The sequence below is a fragment of the Melanaphis sacchari genome, unplaced genomic scaffold (assembly GCF_002803265.2).
Source record: "Melanaphis sacchari strain LSU unplaced genomic scaffold, SCAv2.0 Contig0_pilon_pilon, whole genome shotgun sequence".
NCBI classification, from domain to species: Eukaryota; Metazoa; Arthropoda; class Insecta; order Hemiptera; family Aphididae; genus Melanaphis; species Melanaphis sacchari.
This window is the reverse complement of record NW_020270366.1, coordinates 7256713-7279904: the sequence shown is the minus strand read 5'-3', so window position 1 is coordinate 7279904 and position 23192 is coordinate 7256713. Positions and strand designations below refer to the sequence as shown.

General features: G+C 23.9%; 1 protein-coding gene across 4 annotated transcripts in view; it reads left to right on the top strand.

The window, feature by feature from the left end:
- LOC112592446 (fasciclin-1) overlaps positions 1 to 16664 on the top strand; it is a 61171-nt gene extending 44507 nt beyond the window's left edge. For 2 of the 4 annotated variants that reach the window (XM_025336512.1, XM_025336502.1), the window contains 12 exons: positions 4198 to 4342; positions 7234 to 7406; positions 7479 to 7612; positions 9600 to 9696; positions 10771 to 10951; positions 11217 to 11377; positions 11475 to 11486; positions 12511 to 12753; positions 13571 to 13791; positions 14015 to 14177; positions 14313 to 14469; positions 16187 to 16664. In XM_025336512.1, the coding sequence (XP_025192297.1) occupies positions 4198 to 4342; positions 7234 to 7406; positions 7479 to 7612; positions 9600 to 9696; positions 10771 to 10951; positions 11217 to 11377; positions 11475 to 11486; positions 12511 to 12753; positions 13571 to 13791; positions 14015 to 14177; positions 14313 to 14469; positions 16187 to 16386 (1887 nt within the window). In that variant the 3' untranslated portion in view covers positions 16387 to 16664. The remainder of the gene's footprint in view (positions 1 to 4197; positions 4343 to 7233; positions 7407 to 7478; positions 7613 to 9599; positions 9697 to 10770; positions 10952 to 11216; positions 11378 to 11474; positions 11487 to 12510; positions 12754 to 13570; positions 13792 to 14014; positions 14178 to 14312; positions 14470 to 16186) is intronic. The other 2 variants (XM_025336523.1, XM_025336506.1) reach the window with 2 other exon arrangements.
- Positions 16665 to 23192: the final 6528 nt, after the last annotated feature.

Here is a 23192-nt window from a genome sequence, read left to right as displayed (position 1 = left end):
TATCTTATACTCAAAATGTAATAGCATTTCAGAGCATGTGTCATGCATAGCTGTAAATTGGTGATTCATCACATTAATCAATAATAATTTTTTTTGACCTTGCTAGTTTCCTGGATTTAAAAAAAAATGTATCAATTAAGTGCATAGTTAGCTTAGTTTAATATTCATAGTCAATAGTCATTGCTTTAAAAAAGAAAAAAAATGTAATATTACATTCAAGTATAGAAAAGAAAATAAGTCCTTTACGATTTTTTTTTTTTTTTAAGTGTATTTAATGTTCATTAATTATAAGATTGAATTTTTTTTCTTAAATTTAAACTTCATTGGATGTTTTTGCAGTGCTTAAGTTTTTGTATTGTTTGACAGATTTCAATTATAACGGCAACATTCCATCCCATTTATGTACTTAATAATAATTGTTAACAAACTCATGTGACCTCGACAAGTAAAAATCAACCACGCCTTTCAAATATTCTTATTCACTACCGGTACTTCAAATCAATTTCCTATTTAAAATTGTATATATCTTAGATACATTATATTCATATAATCTATTATAATTTTTACTGTGTTAGATCTTTCTTTACAGTTTTTATATTTTCAAAACTTTTGAATATACATATATATATATTTTAATGAAATGTATGTATTTCTTAACAACTAAAAATTAAGAATTCAATTGGATTTCTAAGCTTATCTGTTATTTATTGTTGCAAATCAAATCAAATGTTTTTATTTTGCAATTGCCTTCTATGCCATTCAAAAATGTCAAACGTGTTAAAACAAATAAGTATTTTAAATAATATTAAATGCGTTTATTTATTTAATTGTTATTTCTAATAGCCGAATAGAGTAAAAAAATAAGCATAATAATGTTTGACAAATATTTACAAGCTTTTAAGAACAATACACGATAAATACAAACATTTGAAATAAAAACATTTATTTTCCCTTTTTAACTGTGATATATCTTTGTATTGTCAAATTTAAGCAAAATTACATTTGTTCGTATAATCTGTTACGTTGTTTTACCTAAATTACACAGTGCACACAAAACAAAATAATACAAATTATTAAAAGTGAACTCCCATAAGTATTTTTTTGTTTTAGACGTATTATCTTAGTCAAAGAACTAGCTTTGACTACGAAATAAAAAAGTGTCATATAATCATGAATAATTTTTATAATGGTTATATTGATTAGTATTTTTCCGAAATTGGCGGTATTCAAAAAAGTATTGTAGTGTATTAGTATTGTAAAATAAATTAAATATCAACATCAATGTTATTTGATACTTGTGTACAAGTATTAAAATTATAATTATATATTCTAATGTACATAAAATAGTATAACGTGCACACTGATTTTTCCAAGATCAAGGGCTTATATGAAACTCTTAGAATTGTCTGTTAGACTTTCATTTTCTATGGCTGGTACTTATCGATTTAATGTTAGGGTTAGGGTTTTTTACATGTTTTCCTGTTTGCCCTACAAGGGGTTCCCAGCTTGTTGTTTATATTGCAGCGCAGGAGGCATAGATATGAAATCATTGGCTTAATATTTATATAATACAGATTATAGATTTTAGATTAAAAGCTATTTATTCGATTATTTTAAACAATACGGCGAGGATAAAAAAAAGAGATGAATTATAAAGCTAATAAAAGATAGGTCATGGATGTTATCTATGATTTTTGAACGAGAACTGTACTATGCGAAATCTGATGCTTTTATATTATACCTTGACATTTAGTTATAATATTTTAATAAATACATTATTTTTAATGAGCATTATTATGTGGTAGGTATATTGTTTATTTGTAACTTATATACTGAATCGAGTTTCGATATATCAAGTATTATAGATCTTTGTTTTGTGAGATTAACACAATTTATAGTTTGGAGAATTAAATTTTAGCATTTTATGTTACTAAAAAATGAATTGATAAAATATTTTGAGAGAGTCAAAAAATTTACTTGACTAACGGACTTCTAAAGCATTGTTTCTTTTAATTTTGTTTTACAATGGCAGTACTTATACTTCAAACCCATCTCAAAAAATTGGCCTGTCAACACCACTATAGGTGGTGCTTAGGCTGCGGGAACATTAGTCATATTTTCATTCACTTTGTCTGTTAAGCCTTAAAAAAAAAAAATATATAATTTAGATAATGGTCTATAGCTGTTTAATTATTATTATTTACTATGTTTTCGTATATGCACGCAACAACTAAGATGGGGTTGCGTGCCTAATAATAATCAATTTTTTGGTTTGGTGTTATTTAATAAAGATCCAAGATATGCCTAAAAATACAAATAACTGTTGTTGATTGTAAGTTTTCAAAACTGATTTTTGTGTGTAATGTGTTGTTTAATATTTATTGATGTAAAGTTTTGAATTGTTTTATAATTTTTTTTGACCTGGGATAAATTACATACTTATACACAAAAATAACTTCGCCCATATATTTTGTTCGTTTAATCATTTAATAAATTATTAATTACGCATCAATATTAATTTTTGAAATGTTTTAGATTTTATCTGTTTTAATTGATGTTAGACAATCAAAAATCATACATTATTGTGACTTATTCAATCTCAACCATTTTAGTTTAATTAATATTTTTTTTTAACTGAATATACTTACTTAAATTATAGTTATTTTCATCATAAGAAAATATGTATATACCTATTTAACGTGTACATTTTTACCTACGTCAGTTTTAATCGAATTTGACATATTGAAACTATGCCCCTCATAAACTATAAACGAATGATTTATAATGCAAAATAATTTTAACTAACTATTTTCCATTTTAATCGTATAGATAACATTACAGTATCACTTTCCATATGTCGTTATTATTGCATTATCTTACTCTTTATTAAGAAGTGTAAGATGAATATATTGAATACAATAGACAATAATATACAATTATAGTAGATATAAATAATTTTATATTATTTTCAATATCTATATGTATTCTGTATTCAGATTATAGAAAACATATCTCTTCCGCGATTTACGCGTCTTATAGGTATATAAGTATATTTAAGATTATAATGAGGATAGTGTTAAAGCTCATGAGCTATCGGCCAATATCGTTTTATATTTTAGTGCAAATCCTATGAACAATTCAAGTTATAACTTATAACAATCGTATATTTTTTCAAGATCAGAATTACCCAAAAATTAGATCACTAAATAATGTTATATCGAAAATTCTCTTAGATGTTCCAATAACTAAGGCTTCTTTTGATTAAACAAATTTTAAGAAAAAAAATTATATAAAGAAGAAACTAAATACAAAAACAATAAAAGTAGTTGTCTCACATCTATTAATTATACATTATAAAAATTGATTTCAAAAATAAACTATATTACCCCGTTAATTTTTTCCTGTTAATAATTATAAACATACTAATTCTTTGTATTTAATGACTAATCTTGCCAAAGTCACTTTTTCTTATTAATTCTATTCATAAATATATTTATTTAATATTTAATTTTAATCTTTATATCTATATATTTTGTATGTATCATTGGTCCTATGTATAATATTATGATTGCATAACGTGTACTATACTACCAGAAACACATCAAAATGAAAAAAAAGGAAGAAAAAAAAATATTTTTCACTTGTCTATATAGTTATCATATCTTAATATTTTAATATAACTTATCGTATTAATATTCAATATTGTTTGGTTATATATACAAAATGTCTTCATGTTTTTATAAGAAATTTTCATATGTATGACAAAATTGTTTTAATTTCAAAACCGTTCGTCTTGGCAAAATTTAGTATTCAATTATATAATTAAAAGTATTTAAAAAATAATCGTATAGTTGTGATTGAAAGAAACCCGTCTTGTCATTACTTATTAAATATAATGAATAACACGCTGTTCATGCTGCGATTCGTTGTTGGATAATAAATAACTCAGGAATTGTTAAAATACATTTAGTAGAAACCTATTTTTAATTTTCTTTATTAAAACTTACTGTTTCAATAACCAATAAGACTAGAAGTAAATAAAGTTGTAGTGTAGTGCTTCATGCGTAAATACCAGTAATCAAACCTCACACCTTAAATATTATTATTGTGATGATTTGAAGTAATATTACGTCTTCCATTACCTATAATGTAATAGTATTTTTTTTTATCTACAATTTAATTTCTGTATTGTTTCAGATCTACAGTATTATTGAGAGGAATCAAATTGCAAACACAACGATACATTTGAGAAGTGTTACTGTGTTTGCTCCGCACAACGAAGCGTTTTTGAAGTCGACTAAACAAGAAAATGACGATGAATATTTACCGTGCTACCATATAAGTGAGTAACAGCAGTTATTTTTTTAGCAATTTCCTACTACAATTTAGGATGAGTAAATAATATATGAAATCCATCGTATATAAACAGCCCCAAAGGATATGGTTGGTTGGGTAGTACTCGTTAATAAGACTCAGAACTACATTTTAATCCCTACTGGGAATTAAGATAATAAAAATGTATTTTGCATTTTTTTTCTAATATGTAAATGTATGTATATATTTTTAAGTAGTTATTATTATTTTTATGAAAGAAAATGACTGCATTTAGATTATTTATTGAGTGCCTATCTATATTGTGTTTATTTTTGATTCTTTTAGTACACATTTATTTTAAATTGATTTAAGTTTAGGTTTTGATAAAATATTTCTTTTATACAATAACATGTTTGTTAGATGTTGCCTATGTTAACAATCATGTAAATAATTGTCAATTTAAAATAAATTAATACATTTCTATAATGTTCAAACATTAAAAAAAAAAAAAAAAATAGTAATAATAACTAATAAGTACTCTGTTTAACTATTAGATTTCACTACATTACCTAATATAAACGTTATATAATTTAAAGTTAGACCAATATTATGATTATACTCGAGGGTGGTTCATTAATATTGGGAAGGAAATAATATATTTTATTTTTTTATAAATTATAAACAATGATATTCAGTTTTAACAAAATGGGGAGGTAGATGTAGATGAAAGGAAGTGTATTAGGATGTTACGGTGCATTAACTTACCAGTGTCACGGGCTTTGGGCTTAATAACGACAGTATACCGAAGTTCTGACCACCTTGACTAGTGGTTTTAAACGCGTTTGTCCGTTAAAACCACGACAGTCGAATTGCATCGCCCATAAAATTTTCTTTTTATAGTTAAGCATCGTTGTAAGCGCACATGGTAAATGTACACTATCATTAATGTCTACGCGACGTCATCTTTCTATGTTACGAACAAAGTCAATCACTGGTTGACCACAAGTATACCTACATTACATACGAGCATATAACCGGGTATATCTACTTCCCTGTTTTATATCGACATGTCAATAAATACATTCAGTTATGTAGAAACATCTAAATGGAATTTAATATTTTTTAAAGCATTAAAAAAAATAGAAGTACCTGCTACTACTTCATCTACATGCCGTGAGTGTCTGACCAAATAGATAAAAATATAATATAATATAATGTATAATAATTACACTTTAATTGTCTTTATAGACGCATATAAACATAATATATTAATACGAGTTTTCAATGAACTATTTCTTAAATATTTTTCAGGATATATTTTCTAACGAATTTGGTTTATGCTTAAAAAAAAGTGTGTAGCTACTTACGAAAATATATTAGTTTTGTTTTTGTGTTAAATTATGTATCTCATTTATTTAAATATATAGCATTACGATTGAAATGCTAAATTTATCTTCCAGTACCGCTGCCTTAAAGTATTGTTTTGTGAATATAATTTATTCTGTACGTGTTTTTTTTTTTTTTATATAACAGTTGTGCTCTACCTATTTATTTTACGAGGCCTAATACCGCATAGTATTGTTATTGTATAATAATAATTATTTTTAGTTTTTTTTTTTTCCTTCATTCTTTGCGACTATATTTCTCAAGGAACTTAAGAATTTCATTATTTGACACGGTGCGAGTACGCTTATTAGAAATTAAAATGTTTTAGATGGATACTGCACATGCAAGTAATTTTGTACCATTATGAATAAACGCTGTTAGTATTTTCTATTCTAAGGTTATTGAGCGTGTGGCCTGGGTATAGGACACGCGATTTTCTCGATTCATTTGTTTGGACCACACTGTGTTGTTTTTCACATTCTTTACCTGATTTATAATTATACACCTTTGTCGTTTTGTAAAATAAAAACTATTGTTCATTTTAATATATGGACGAATTTATTCTAAAATTTTTATAAAATATGTAGTTATAATTTATAAAATATTTTGTTCAAACAGAAATCGAAACTTTAAAATTTGATCAAATATCAATTCATTTATAAGTTTAACAAAGCAAGTTTGATAAACATATTATATATATATATATATATATATATATATATATATATATATATATACTAGACCTACTTCGAAGTATAATTTGATTTAAATTAGTATATAAATATATGGTAATAAAATAAATCGAACCACTATCCCTTGAATATATTTGCTTAATTGAGTCTAAAATGAAATGTAACAAATAGTACCTAATGCAATATTGCTCTATAAAATTCAATATGTATTCAAATTTACACAACAGCAGTAAATTAATTTAAACAACACAAACAAGTAGAGCGATCAATAATATAAAATATTATAAAAACATTAGCGTACATAGTTATTAAATATTATTATGATAATAAAACATAAAGTAACTCAAAGATATTGAAATAAAATGCTCTTATATAATATTTAAAAATAAATTACGAATTAAATAATACACGGATAGCCTTTTTATATTTCATGACTCACGAATACAAGAAAACGATTTATTTGTTACAATAATTTCCTTATAGTCGTTATAAAACGATTTTTTAATATAATAAATTCATTGTTACTTAATTGATTATTTTAAATAAAAAAATTTAATGAATTTTAAAGCACCAGAATCAGCATCATTTTGTTTGAAATCTTCTAACGATATTGTTTTTTATCCTAGTTTTTAAAAGTTGTAATTTTTAATTTTGTGATTTTTCATGATAAATAACTTAATAACATTTTCATTTCAAAATATGAATAATCCAGTTACCTAGTATTATCTATATTTCCTTTTATTATTAAATTTTTTTTTTAGTTGTAAACAAAATCATTTTTGTAGCTATTAATTTTTTTGGTTTAATAAAATAAGTAGCTAATGTTAATTTATATTTACAGCAAATGTACCAATGAAACTAGAACAATTGGGAAAGTCTGTATTTTCTGAATTAGATGGTAATCCACCCATGTGGATTACAAAAAAAAGTTCAGAAGAGATATACGTTAACCAGGCTAAAGTTGTCTATAATTTGGCTAATTATGAACACAATAATACATTTGGAAAACCTCAAGTAAGAATAAGTTAGATAACTATAATTCTTTAATTTCAAAAAATATATTTATTAAATTTTATTTATTAATAGGTGTTGCACGTAATTGACCAAGTTTTACAACCTTTGCGAATGAAGAAAAATAGTCCTCAAAATGTTTACAATCCTAATGCATGGGAATTCATGGAAAATGCGGAATACTTGGATTTAGATAGTTATCACACTAAGTAATTATATACTACGTAATAAAAAATGCTTCAGATTAATTATAAAGTCATCTCTAGCTTAAAAATTAATTATTTTCATTGAGAGAACCAACCACGCATTTTATTTGTTCCCGTTAGTATTTTCTTTTTTTTTAATAATTAATTGAAGTATGAAATTATTATCATTGTGATATAAAAAGTCATAGTCATAACAATTTTAAATATTTTTTAATTTATCTATTATACTTAATATAAAAATATTTAAGTTTTGATTATAATGTTATTCAAAAATTTGAATGCTAATTTAAGCAAATTTATTAAAACTTAAATTTTTTATTTCCTTTAAATACCCATTTATTTGACGTATATCGTCATATAAGTACTTGAGAGTTCTGTCACTGGATAACACCTCCCTTTCATACTATTATTATCTTGTTAATTATTCTCCGTATCATATATTACTCGTACATTTGTTTATTGTACACATACTGCAAATTAGAAAATGACACAACTTGTTTAATTATTATTATACTTAATTATTTTATTAATCAACTTCAAAACTTCTGTTTAAGAATAAAATCATGTTTCTTTTCTTTTGATCACGATTATTACAATAGAATAAACCTTTTAATAAACACAAACCTATAGACTTTTTTAAGTTTTATTTTATGGTTAAAATTATTTACAGTTTTCATTAAGATTCCCATTAGAAATATTAATGTCTGATGTTCACTTATACTCTATTCAAACTTCGAAACAAATAACAAAATAATAGTTATCATTTGTAGGTTATTTTATCCATATATTTTTATATTCAAAACAAAATATTTTTTCATAGTTATTTACTATAATATTGTTCAGCATTTTTTTTATTGATCATAAAAACCATTTTACTATATAATAGTCAATCAAATTTATTATTATTTTCATGTAAACATTTTATAATATTTTTATATATATAATTGACTTACTACTAAATACGCATTTTGTTATTTGTAGAACTTAAAAAACTACTTTGAAAATTTAAATTTAAATTAAGTTTAAACTAAGTAATTTTAAAATATTAACAAAATAAGTCTTGCGCATAAAATTAATTTTTAGAAATTACAGTTGTATATTATGTAGATAGATATTTACGTACGGGCGTCGTCTAAAAATTGTCTCCGAGTTGAAAAGCAGACCGCTTTGTCTTATACGACTCATTTCCTCTCGTACTGTTTCTTTTAATTACATTTAATCGTTTTCGCTTTAGTTCTTTACACCCACTTCCATAACATGTTTAATTACCTCATTGAGGGGTCTCCATACCACCTCGGTCAGGGGCATACCACGCATTTTTACCCGTACATCCTGTTTATCATTGGCAAATCGTTAAATTTAGATTATACCCGTTCTTTTATACTTATCAGCATAATAATTGTGTGCCTAATTTAAGTATTAAACTTCATCAGAGAAATAAATTATCAAATTCAAATGACATTTTAAAACTAATAATATTTTACAAATTAAGTATAGAAAAAAAAATTAACATGTATCTTTTCTTTTCGTAACTAATATTTAATAAAAAAATAACACTTCACTAAATAGCTATTTTCTTAATTTAAAATAAAAAAAATTGGTTAGTTAGAGTTATGAAAGTATACATATATATATATTAAATGTAAAAAAAAATATATTCTCAAGTTTATAAAATTATAAAATAATTTTAAAGTTGTAAAATAGTAAAAATATTTTTCTTTGATTTTAATTCTGCTGTAATTAATCATTAGGTTATGGTTTTTGTAATTTTGAATGCGACAATAATTTGAAACGTGTTAATAATTTACTTAAAAACGTAATGTAGTTAAATTTATTTAAAATTGTATTAAAATATTTTTTAAAAATACATAGATTCACCGATAATATTAAGTGATAAGAATAGCGTCCAAAGTAAAAAATATTTTTAAAATATTAGTACTTTATCTGTTAATTTATATTTTGTGTTTTGATTATACATAATTTTTTTTAGTACTTTTTTGCAACGAGTACAAACTCTGGATAAGAAGAGCGTATTCTCCAATCAAGGTGGACATACATTTTTTATACCAGTAGATGAAGTTGCCAATGTAAGTATTATAATAGATTTATAGATAGTATGTAATTTATTCCACATTGTGTTTGTGGTTCAAAAAATAATATTGTTATTTGTAAACATGAATTTCTTTATTAAGTTAATAAATATTTTTAAAAGATAGACTGAAATATAATAATATGTATAGCTCACAGTTCCGTTATATTATTTTTGAGTGTTCAATAAAATAAACTACCATTTTTATTATAATAATATAGGTAACACGATCAAAAATTATCATTTTAAAAGTTATTTCATTCTTGAGTATGTCTACTAAATTATGACGATAAAATATTGTATTATTCATCATGACTGTCTCTTTTAGTTTTATATTTGTATTTACATTTCAAAATTAAAAATAAAAGTTTTCTTAAATACTTGAATATGAATTTTATTGATATTACTAACTCTCTACAACTATTATTTTTAATGAATTCGATATAAAGTTTATAGTATAATTAAATATTATTCATATTACTTTACAAAAGTAATTTCAAGTATCTCTATTGTCTTCAATCGTGTAGGTCTTAGCTTTCACCGTTTGGTAAACATTGTTATATAGGATGCTGAATCTTATTTTCGTAGATAATAATTTACTCGTCATTTATCGATGTAATGTTATCCTATGTTGTTGTATATATCGTGACCAAATTATATTTTCAAGAGTGAATTGTTATAATCAGTATTTTTAATGATTGTAATCAATTTGATTTTTTAAGAGAATTCATTTCTAAACCTGAATGACATTGTAGCGGTGAAATTATATTTTATTTTGTATTTTTAATTTCGGGAATAATAAAATGTTGTTACATCTTTCCGACTTGGAATATTATTATTTTTCATGTTAATTATTTTTAAAATTTTTAAATGAACAATTAATTTTAAATATTACAAACAATTAATATAAAGATAAAATAAACTATAAATTATTAAATCTAAAATATATCATTTATATATCTATCTACACTTTTTATTTTATGACAATCAGAGCTGTTAAAGATTATTTTACTAGATAGTTAATCTATATTAATTAATTTATCGGTTTTATTAAATTTTTAATTATATTTAGTATCCAAAAGTAAGACCTGAAAAAATCGATGTGAAAGTGATTGACGCCCACATCGTTCCAGATAATGTTTTATTTTTGGGTCCAACCAATGAAGACGAGCAATTCAAAACATTGGCGTTTACTGACATGCTTAAAGTATTAGCATCTTTTTCTAAAGCTGATGAAGGGGATAAAATTAAATGTGAGTTAAGCTAAAATTACTAAAATGCAAATGAAATTTACGAATTAAAAATGTAATTTTTATATTGTATGTGTTTTATGGGGTTTTCTTATTACGTAAATACTATATTGCTATTTTATACGCTGTTTACATTTTTATAACAAACATAATTGATTATATAGTTACTTAGAAAAGTTTTTAAAATTGTATTTTTATTATTTTTAAAAATGTTATTTTTATTAAAATCCATGGTGTTTTTTAAATATATGTTATTATTATTTTTTAGATTACGTAAGCAGTGACACTGTTGTTGGTGATGGTGTTCATCCAACTGGAGCTGTAGTAGCAGAAATTGTTAAAGCAAATATACCTGTCAGAAATGGCGTGGTTCATTTGATTAGTAGACCATTGATGATAGTCGATAACACTGTTAAACAATTCATTGAGGTCAGTTAATATTTATATTTTATTTAGAAGTACTTTGAAATTATAAAATTTTAATTTTATTTTGTTTCATATTTGATGCTACTGAATATAATAAAAGCAGTCGTATAAGGTATGCATATTTTATTGTTAAAATTATTTTATTTTTAAACTTAAATTTCTTTTTAAACTCATGTACAGTATATACAATCATATTAGTACGTAATTATTTACTATGCTAAGGTATTATTTATTAATTATAATTTAATAACCTTAGTAACTTACTCATCTTATTCATTTTTTACTTTCGAGAATGAATAAATTGTCTTGAATAATTACATATTTCAAGTTTAAATTTAAATGGTTAAAAATAGAATAAAGATAGAAATAAGTTTGATAGTTCGATTACGAGTTATTATAAATTATAACATATTAATAGGTTTTTCAATAATATGAACTTCACTGTTTCCAAAAAAAATAAAAAGATAAATAATTTGAATACAGATTTATGTTAAGTTAAATAATACATAATACAAAGCAGTTTGTTCTTCTGATAGATTTAAAATACTCAGCATTATGTAAAATTAACCTAATTTACGGTATATTTACTGAGTACTCAATCGTCTGTTTATATAATATCCGTATTCCGTATACAATAAATTGTAACTTTAATTGTATGTATTTGACAAACATACATGTTTAAATAAACTGTTTTATTATTTGAAAATAATATCATTGTTGTTATTTCTTTATGTATATTTATTTTTTTAAATAAGATCCTTTAAAATAATTAATACAATACAATGTTTACATTTTTTTTCTAAATGCGCATAGAATTAGGTTTTCGTATATTTTTCAGATCTTTTAAACTACTAAATTGAATTTGTTTAATTTATATATAATATTACTAAAAAATAAAAATAAAATAATAATAATAATAATAAAGTGGCATATTTATCTTTAAACAGTTGAAATTAAATTCACAAGAATTTTTACGTAATATAGGTATATTTTTCATTTATGATGGTGTTTATTTCATTGTAGTCACTTTTTATTTATCTTATTCCAAATTTCAAAAATATTTGAGACCATAAAATAATCATAAAGTGTGACCAAATGTAATAAGTAATATATTATTTTGTTATTCATGTTATCAGGATAGAGAAGACAGTGTTTTACACAGATTCTACGAGGAGATTATGAATTCCGGTGGTGATTTTTTGGAAAAACTCGGTGCCATGCCAAATGTTACGCTTTTTGCACCTTCTAATGCAGCACTCAACGACCCATCTATCCAATCATATTTGACAAATCGTACTTACATCAGGTCTTTACTTGACTTGCATATTGTTAGTAGACGTCTCTCCATCGATGATATTGTTGCTGAATCCATTGATAAGGTATGTGATCTACAGTTTAAAAATTATAGGTACCTATACGGCTATACGTTATTTGACTTTAAGTATTTTGCTTATTTTCTACTATGTTTTTTTGTATTAAATTCTGTTTTGCAACGTAGATTTTTTACTATTAGTATTGGTAATTTACGTAATTTTACTAATTTTAGTATATTTGATTATAATATATTTCATTTTCGGTAAAATATATCTTTCAATTATTTTCAAACAGTTCAAATATTTTCAGTATTTTCAAATCATCAAATAGTTGATTTTAATCAACTATGTATACTTATTAAAAATAGTTTAATTTATTCGTTCATTTCTAACATTATAATTTCTGATCTATCTACTTACCACTTACCAGGTAGTTATTACTGACTTTATCTGACTAGGTAGTCACTTGCGTATATATAAACAAGTTTTACTAGAAAAAAATTTCTCATTTAAGTTTTGAAACTATATTTTTATTTCATACACTTAATTATTATATTATACCTTATTTTGACAATTAAAAAAATTGGTATGTAGTTATATTATTAATCGCGTCTTTAGTGTCTATAGGAACAATTGATGATTACAACTAATTTTAAAAATTATTAAAATCTACTTAATACTTATACTAAATTAAGATATCATATCATTTGCATACTTCCATAAATTTTATTGACATTTTTTAACAAAAATAATTTTACCATCACTTATTTAAATTTATAATAATATATTACACTTAATAGTAGACAATTATGTTGTATTTGTTTTATTGTATAATAGGATAATGTGCATGATTTTAATTTTTTTTCTATCTACAATGGATTAGCGTCTTCAGGTTTCTACAGAAGTGCCTCGCAAGGATCTGTTCTTCAACGTAGTCACCAATGGTAAGAACCGCACATTGACCCTGGAGGGTGGCGGTGTTAACGCTACCGTAATCCAGGCTAACTTAGCAGCTACAAACGGCATAATACACATCATTGACCACGTACTGGGTATTCCATCATCGACTGTCGACCGCAAACTGGCCACTGACCCCACGCTCAAGTAAGTTACCGTGATAACAGCTATGTAACGTTTCTCATGTAGTAAAAATCGTATACACCATTAAAGTATAATATTATTGTTAAATGCTCAAAAAAAAAAAAAAAATATGTTTGTTCTATACATATTAATTAGTATAGCATAATATATGACCTACAAGTGATGTAGTTAATGAAATTATAAGTTATAAATTATAATCAAGGTTTTTAATATTAATTTATTATAGTGAAACTAACTATCTCGGCCAAGTTTCCTTGCTTAACGATCAACTAGGCGATGTTCAAAAAAGATTCACTTATTTTGTGCCCAGAGACTTTGCTTGGAAAAGATTGGCAATCGATAACCCGTCAGCATACAAAAAATTGTTCATGCCTGAATACTCGAACGTTGTAAGTAAATAATATATAATATATATATATATATATATAGGAGCAAACAATTTTATTTTATGTGAAGTAATGAATGTTTGCAGTACTATTATATAATTTTTGTTTAACTTCCATATGTCTAATTTTATTGTGTAGGCTCGTCAGATTTTGGAACGCCATTTGATCATTGCAGATAAAGCATTTACAATGGACGATTTTAAGAGAGAAGCCAATAATAATTACAATTTGTCTGTCAAACTTCCTACTGTACGTGATGTTTCCATGTATATACAAATCAGAGAAGCTGCTGAAGGTACAAAATCCATTAAAAACTGAATATTACTTAAAAATGAATGATTAGTAATTATGATGCTTCCATTATAATACATTTTTTTGCTTATTGAAATTTCTCAATCATTAGTTATTTTTTGAACAATTATATAGTACGTAATTATATTATTTTTAAATCACGATTTCTTCCCCTTACACAAAACAATTATTATTTATTTCATTGATTTTTTACATTGAATATGTTTTGTTGATAAAACATTATTTACTTTTATTCAAAATATTGTTGTTTTTAGTGTTAAATTGTGTATTCAATTGGTACGTTGAAATTCATACTTAATAACCAAATTTATCTGAAATTGATTTATTACACATAGTAAAATAGAAAGTTCAAATATTCGGTTTTTACAGACAGTAAAACAATTTTATTATTCTAGCATACCTAATATAATAATATATGATGTAACACTATTACAGTATTTATATTTTATTATAATAAACAGTAAACACATTTTATTTACGAGTATAATATATTATATATCAAGACGCGTGCATGTATCATCTTATACATTTTATTCTGAGTTATCACCGAGTTCCACCACATCTAGTTATTATTTTTGAATACTTTACTAAATTTATAGTAAGTAATAATTTTTCGGCCAGCTACAAATACTTGCACCAAATTAGTCCTTTATCACTGTTAATTCCATCTACTTGATCATCAATAAAGTAAAATATATTTTTAAATATTTTAGTATATGTTAAATTGTACTTGGTATAATAGATAAATACCAGATAGGAAAAACATGATTTTCATGTTCAATTTTAGAAGAGACTTAAGTTATACCTAGTACAATTTCTTCACGTATAGTAAAATAAAATGTAAGTTAATACATTTATATTTTACTTTAGCAATAATTTGGTACTAATATACGGCAATCAATAAAACAAAACTGATTCAGCACACTTATTTGTGAAAGGCTATAAGATTATTATTATTATAAATTCATTTAAATACTTAGCGATCTGGTAGGAACTCCATAAAAATATATAACAAAGTGTGAGATAACACAAAAGTCTTGATTATAGGTGATTATTTTAGCAAACAAAACTTATTTAGAAAAAATGTTTATATTATAACAGAATATTTGTTGAGAATGCTTAATAAAAAAGAAAAAAAGAAATTTTTTACGTGTAGTTAATAAGTTATGATTATTTAAAATTTAGATGAATGAAATAGTGGTGTGGCACAGGAATTGTAAAATGTTGGTTTTCTACTCCGCACAATTCATTTTTAATTGTTTATAAATTATGATTATTTAACTACTTGTCTGAAATTTGATTATTATACATCAATATAATATTCTGCTTAAAAATATAAAATAAAAAATCATGTAATACAAATAATTTCAAAAACGTTAATAGTTTTAAAATAACAGGCATGCTTGAAAAAAATAACCCCGTATACTACGATAAGTCTTTGCTATTTATAATAATTTCTATGGTGAATAATTTACTATAATAATGATTATACTGTAGGCTCACATCATTATAATATGAATTCAGTTTTATACTAAATCTTATGATTCTTTGATAAACATACTTCAAGTATTTTTGTATGGTTTAGTATATAAATAAAATGTACTTATCTTTAATATTTTAATTTATCCTATTAATTATTTTATGTCAAATATTTTTTTTTTCAAATTATATAAATATTAAAATGAAAATTATTTTTTTAGGTTACTCAATTGAATGGCGTGGTGAATGGATACATGTACACCGTTCTGATGTCCGTTGCACCAATGGTATCATACACGTAATCGATAAAGTTTTGATTACTGACAACGACATTGAAGTGAATGCTGCTATTGCTACTAAGTCGATAACTGCATTGGTGTTGATTATGGCCCAATGTCTTGTGTTCTATTATTTCAACTAGTCAATTCTTCTCAGCAGGCGTGTCTTGTATGTGGAATACCCTAAGATACGTTTAACAGTTGGTCATAAGGTTCCCATCCTGTTGTTTCCACTAAATACTAAGACCTACTGATAACATTTACATTTTCAAATATTATCCTCTTTCCCCATACGACACGTTTGGTTTTTATAAAGTGAAAATTAGTTCTCATTTGAATTGTATCCAATTCTAAAACGAACAATGTATTTTTATTTCCTATAACATTTAAGTTTTTTTTTAAGTAATTTCCCTTCAAGATTTTTTTATTATAAGCTTGTGCCTGATTAGTTTTATATACATAAATACATAATATATATCTCGTGTATATATAGTATATACATGTCATGTTAATGTGTAATTTTATTTCATTCTTAACATCTGATAAAATCTTATTATTTCAATATTTTTTCTTTGATGTGGATAGTAGTATAGTTATTTTTATCCAAGAAAGAGGAATAATTTTGATTACATTTCAAACAATATTTGCTTTTAAAGCTGCACATCATCAACACATTTGAACAAATGCGTTAATTTGATTATACCATATTACTAAAAAAATTTTAAATGTATTCCCTATGACATTTCCCTATTCCTTTATTTAAAAATATAAAATTTTACATAAGAATTTTAGTATAAAAATTGGAATGGGTAAAAGTCAATGTGATTTATTAAAATCAAAAGGAAACGCATAAATGAGTCTGACAAAACAAGATTTCGAGTATTTCACATGTTAGGAAAATAATTTTTTTTTTAGATCAAAATATTGATTTGTAAATACTGAACATGGTATAACTATAGGACTTAATAGTATTAAAAAAAAAAAATTATATTTAATTATGTATGCCTTACGATAGTTCAAAGTAAATAATTTGTTATTCGTTAAATATTATTTAAAAAAAAAAGACAAAACTAGAATTAATAATGATACATAACCGATGTAGGTTCATCTTAATCATATTCTATTGATATATATTATAAGTTATATATTTATACATGTGTAAATTGTAATTTGAGAATCATTTAATAGGAGAATTAATATATAATAGAAAATAATCTTGTTGAATTTATACAAAAATTTTACGAAAATATATTAATCTCGTCCTTTCATTGAATAACTATAATATTATAACAATAATGATAATTAATAATATTATATTATATTATACTATAATACTCAATGAAAACTGATAATTAGTGCATTAATGCTTGGTGTCTATTTATATTTTCTACTGCTGTTGAAGTGGAAAATATAAACCAAAATTGTAGTTTTTTTTTTTACTTAAGAAAACGATTGTTCATATATTTAATGGCTAAGAAACGAAATTAAGAGTAAAGAGAATTATTTGGTAATTTTGATATTGTATAGAAGAAAAAAACTGTGACTGCTTCATCTAAATAAGATTGTAAATGGATGCAAATTTTCGGTGAAAAAAAAACAACCATATTTGTTTATATTTTATTAACAATATAATAAATGTAAATACTAGATTTATGTGTTAAACAATTTACTTTTTTTTTTTTTTGTAATGATGGTTGAAGTCCCACTGCTATTATTTTTCTGTGTACCATAATTTTATTATTTTTTATTTTTTCCTTATTCATATTAAACATAATATCAACGACCTGCACCAACTAATAATATTCCATATTATATTCATTATGATGTAATATGTATAATTCTTTTTTTTTTAGTTGCATTATCCATTTAATAAGTGTATTCAGTGTTTTGGCACCAAGGCTTGTAGCCAATGATTGAATTTTGGTCAGTTATATTATTATGTGTTTGCGCCAAGTTTTTAACATTACACTTTTAAATTATAATACCTTTAATGTATATTTTTTTTTTCAAGTGCTCGCAATGTTATCTTTATAATTATCTAACTACGTACATAATATAATATGTAATCTTGTTTTTTTTTTTTTTGAAACAAATAAAGTATTGATATTACAACAATAATAAAATAGAAATATTACATGAGCTTCAGTTCGTTCTGTTAAATTACTTGAAAAAATTCTTTCATTCTATTGAATTTCTTGGTTAAATTCAATTTCAATATGCATTGAAGAACAATAAATAAAATATGTAAACTTATTAAATGCACATAACATATGTGGTTATAGCTAAAACATCATTGTGTCAAAGGTTTAAAAAAATAAATTGTAATATTAATTCAAAAGTGTAGGTATTTACTTTGAATTAATATAATCCAGTTCTCTTATGATTATCTAAATAATTAGGTATACCATGTTATTTAATCATTAAAATTTACAAAACAGTAAAATGCAGAACATCACCCAATGTTAGTGCTCATATTAAACTATAAATATAAAGTTATATTTACTGAAATTAAATTATTAAAATATACTTAATACACAAAATAATTAAAAAGTTTTAAGTATTTACATAGGTACATGAATTGCCTATCTTAGATTTTTAAATAATATAAAATCACGACAAATTAAATACTTTGATAAATTGATAGTTTTTATGTACATTCATCTTACAAATACAATTATTAACAAAGACAATATTATAATGTAACTTTATTTGAAATACCTATTTTAGTAATGACATGAATTTAATAGAGATACCTGTTGATACTTACTTAAAGACTAAGGTGGATGCATTTATCCAATGAGTTGTATAATCCCACTTTTGGGTTATAATTGATGCTTTGTAGGATACTACTTTTTTTTCTTATCTCATTTTGGCGCTTATGTCTTCCACTACAAAATACAATTTATTTAATTAATTTTTAACGTTCAAATAATTTTGTATTATTTTTGTTGCGTCCCTTATCATACAATATTAACTAATAACTGAACTACATTTAACAATATTAGACAACAGTCAATAATCAGTGATCTATTGAATGCGAAAATACTGAATTGAAGATAATATTGAATAGTATTGGTAGGTGTATTTTATATTACTGATCACTGCAATAATGCAGATGTATTTAATCTATTATTTATAATAATAGTAGTAATAGAGAGTAAACGTATTAAATTCTATCTATAATCGCACATGTTTAAAATGAACCAAGTTAAATATAAAACTATATTTAAGTTATTATCATGATAGTGATATTATATTAACCGTCATAAATGTTATATTAATTATTATTCTATAATAAGCTCACGGGATAATGACGGCCACTTAATAGCTTGTGACTTCGAGAAAAAGCCCATTTATATACCACACTGAACTTTTTTTTCTCAAATCAGAAATACATTCTTATCATCGAGCTTTGAATTATAACAGTTATTTTGTATAAAATTAATAATAATACGTTTGAAGCTTGAAATTTTGTTTTCAAAATATAACCTAAAGGTCCTAGGAAATAAATATTGAACAAGTTAGGAATGTATACAAGTTCAAATTATACTTAGTTCGAAATCTATATTTTAGTAAAATGACGACTTAAATAACTTTTTAATCATATAGTCAATGAATATTTGTTTGATAAAAGGTTAGTAACAAAATTGATACAAAATAGACAATAAAAATAAATATAAATATCCATTTTATTACCTAGGTACTGAATTTTTTTTTTTTTTATTTAATAGAATGAATTCAATTATTTTTTAGGGCCATTATTAAATATGTTAAACGGAGCATGTATTAAAAAATTATGGATTTTATAATAATTATGTAATACGTTTTTCGTGTTTATCATCTATTCTCAAAGCAGTAAAAAAGATTACTTAGTTGCCAAATAACAAAAAAAAAAAAACCAATGGGAGCACCAATCGAACGCAACATGTAAATAATGAATATGGCTTCGATAGGTTTTGTGGTTTCTGACTTCCTGAGATTATTGAGCGTTGAAAAACGTATAAACATTTATATACCTATAAATAGATAAGTATATACTAAAGTACTATTATAGTATTTTATTATATACTACGATGTTATGGATAAAAATTCAACATACCGAGTTCATATTTTCATTACAGTTGCATACTCAAATGTGAGGTGCTGTGGTACACTCAACACTTTCTGTAAAAGCAGAGCAGTAACCTACTTGACCACTTTGTTTTATGTTGTTTAATTTTCAAATAAAGTCTGGGCATGCCTAAAGATAAAACATAAGCATAAATTATAATAATGATAAACGAGTAAAATAATTTTGGTTTCGTTATATATATATATATATATATATATATTTTTTTTTGTAGTAATTATAATGATTTGCATAAAATTAATCAAATTGAATCTATTTGGATATTCAATACAAATTAATAAAATAATTATTTTATTAAAAAACAATTAAGTTTACATGACTAATTTGCTTATCTTCATAATCTTTTAATAGAATCTGATTTGATTAGCAAGTCATTTTTTATGTAAGAAAATCTGAAGTTTGGCATCGTGTTACTCTTAAAACTTCAAATTCATGGTTTTTATGTATCGTTTCTCTTTATAAAAATCGATAAAATATCTTTGAATCTGAAACATGATTATTAGCGTTTGCCTTTTAATTAATTTCAATATGTTTTAGGTAAAACCATGCATAGCCATATTCAGTGGCGCCGAACTTCTAAAAATGTACTCAGGCCAAATGAAAATACAACGGCCCCAAGCCACCCCAGCGGCCACAAACCTACTCCTACGTACCTACCTAATAACTAATTTAATTCATTATTTTTATATTCCATTTCTGTAGCTATTAGAATTCAACTGAGACAGAGAAGTCTCTGAACTAGGTACCTAAATAAATAAGTATTACTAGTGTTAGGTAATATAATGTTTTTTATTTTCATCAAGTATTCGAGTATATTATGTTGATTAAAATATTGCTAAAACGTCCAGCCCCCCCTCTGATCGCCGGCCCCCTTTTAAAAATTTGATTAGGCCGTAACCTGATCTAAACACAGGACTTGACGCCATTGACTATATTAATGTATCCTATAGAATTTCTGCAATTCTCAAATAAATATGTACATTAGCACATTGCCATAACCTAACCGTCTTCTTCACGTATTGTTATTTGTTATTGATAAACCTAAACTATTATCTCATTTTAAATCTTCATTCTATCGTTAATATTTACTATTATCATGAACTAATAGTGAAAATATTATGAAGTAATTCATACCATCTTATTTCAAATAATAACAATAACAACCATGAATTTTTATTAGGTACTAGGTAGGTATTGTTAACATTTACAGTTATATAGTATTATAATAATTAATCAGAGTAAATATTTATAACTAAATATGCAACATAATAAAACTTAAACTAAAAAAAAAGTATAATAGATTATTTAGATACTACGAGTAGGTAGGTACATAAATTATGTTGATGACCATCATATAAATAATTCATTATAAGTAACAAACATTACCTAATTGTGAGTTAAAATCAACTTAAAGATTCTAAAAGTGGATATAATGATATAAATTATAATATATTTATTTTATCCTTAAAAAATAATTCTATAAGAAATGATATAAAGATTTATTAGTAAAAACAATTTTTCTGAGTATATACCTAATCTAATAATTCTAATGCAAATAATAATTAAGTTTATTTCAATTTATTACCCATAAAATTAAATTAAAAAAAAAAAAAAATTATTTCTCAGTTTAATTAAATGTTATTGGAAATATAATTTGTTCTAATCAAAAGTAATATTCATGTTAAGTTGCAGGCACTTAAACTGAGTTTAAATAAAGTGTGTCTTTTGAACATAATTTATAAGATATTATTAATTTTAAAGTTGGAAAATCACAAATAAAACATTGTTATTAAGTACCTATCTATTAATAGGAAGTAAGAAGTAAACAGCTTTACTAGGTTTCTGTTTTATAATATTTTGTTAGTGCAAGGAAAACAGTTAAAGATTACCAAAAAATTTAAACTACTTTCGTTTTCATAAACATGTTTTTCAATATATTGTTAATAATTTTAATTATGTTTGAATTTCTTAACTTCTTTAATATTGTAAAATAATGTTATTATGCCAATTTAATAATAATTTAATTAAATAATTAAGGTTATTGTAAGTTAAAATATGGATAAATTGTAATACGTATTTTAGTTAATAATTCAAGAGACCTAAAAGCAAAAATTGAAAAGATATTTTTACACTTATTACCAGTAAATGTTTACGTTTAAATAATTTGTGTATTTCGACAAATTTAATGAAATGTCTGTTTCAAGAAACTCCCGCTCTAGTGAGAATTAATTAGAAGTTGAAAGGTTTAAATCAAATTATATTTTAATTAAAAAAATTTATTTAAGCAACACATTTAATAGGTAGTTATTAATTTTTGTTTTAAATACTTACATAAAACAATAATTTAGTATACTTTTGAATTATACTTTAAGTGTTAATTAGTTGTTGTTTGTTTATATTAATGTCTTATATTGTATTTTGCCTCTTTATTTCAAAAACTAAAAAGTCTAATTTTAAATGTTGTTATAATAGTATTATCATTTTATAAACATTTAAGCTAAAAATTTTCTTCTTTAGAACAACTATAGAACTTAATGCAATTTAACAATAAATTATGACTTCACTCATCAATTTCTGTTGACGGTATCTACTGTTGTTTGCTGTATTATCTGTATTATATTTAATTAAATTGTGTTAACAATGTGTAGTATTCATCTAAAAATTTAATAATCGTAATGGATGAATCATACTTAAATTTTTTACTATTTCATAATTTACCTGACCATGTAAAGTGGATTATTTGAATAATTATTACATGTTGATCATGATGCACCAGAGATGATAATTTGCATTCCATTCGGCCAATTAAATTTTCGGGTG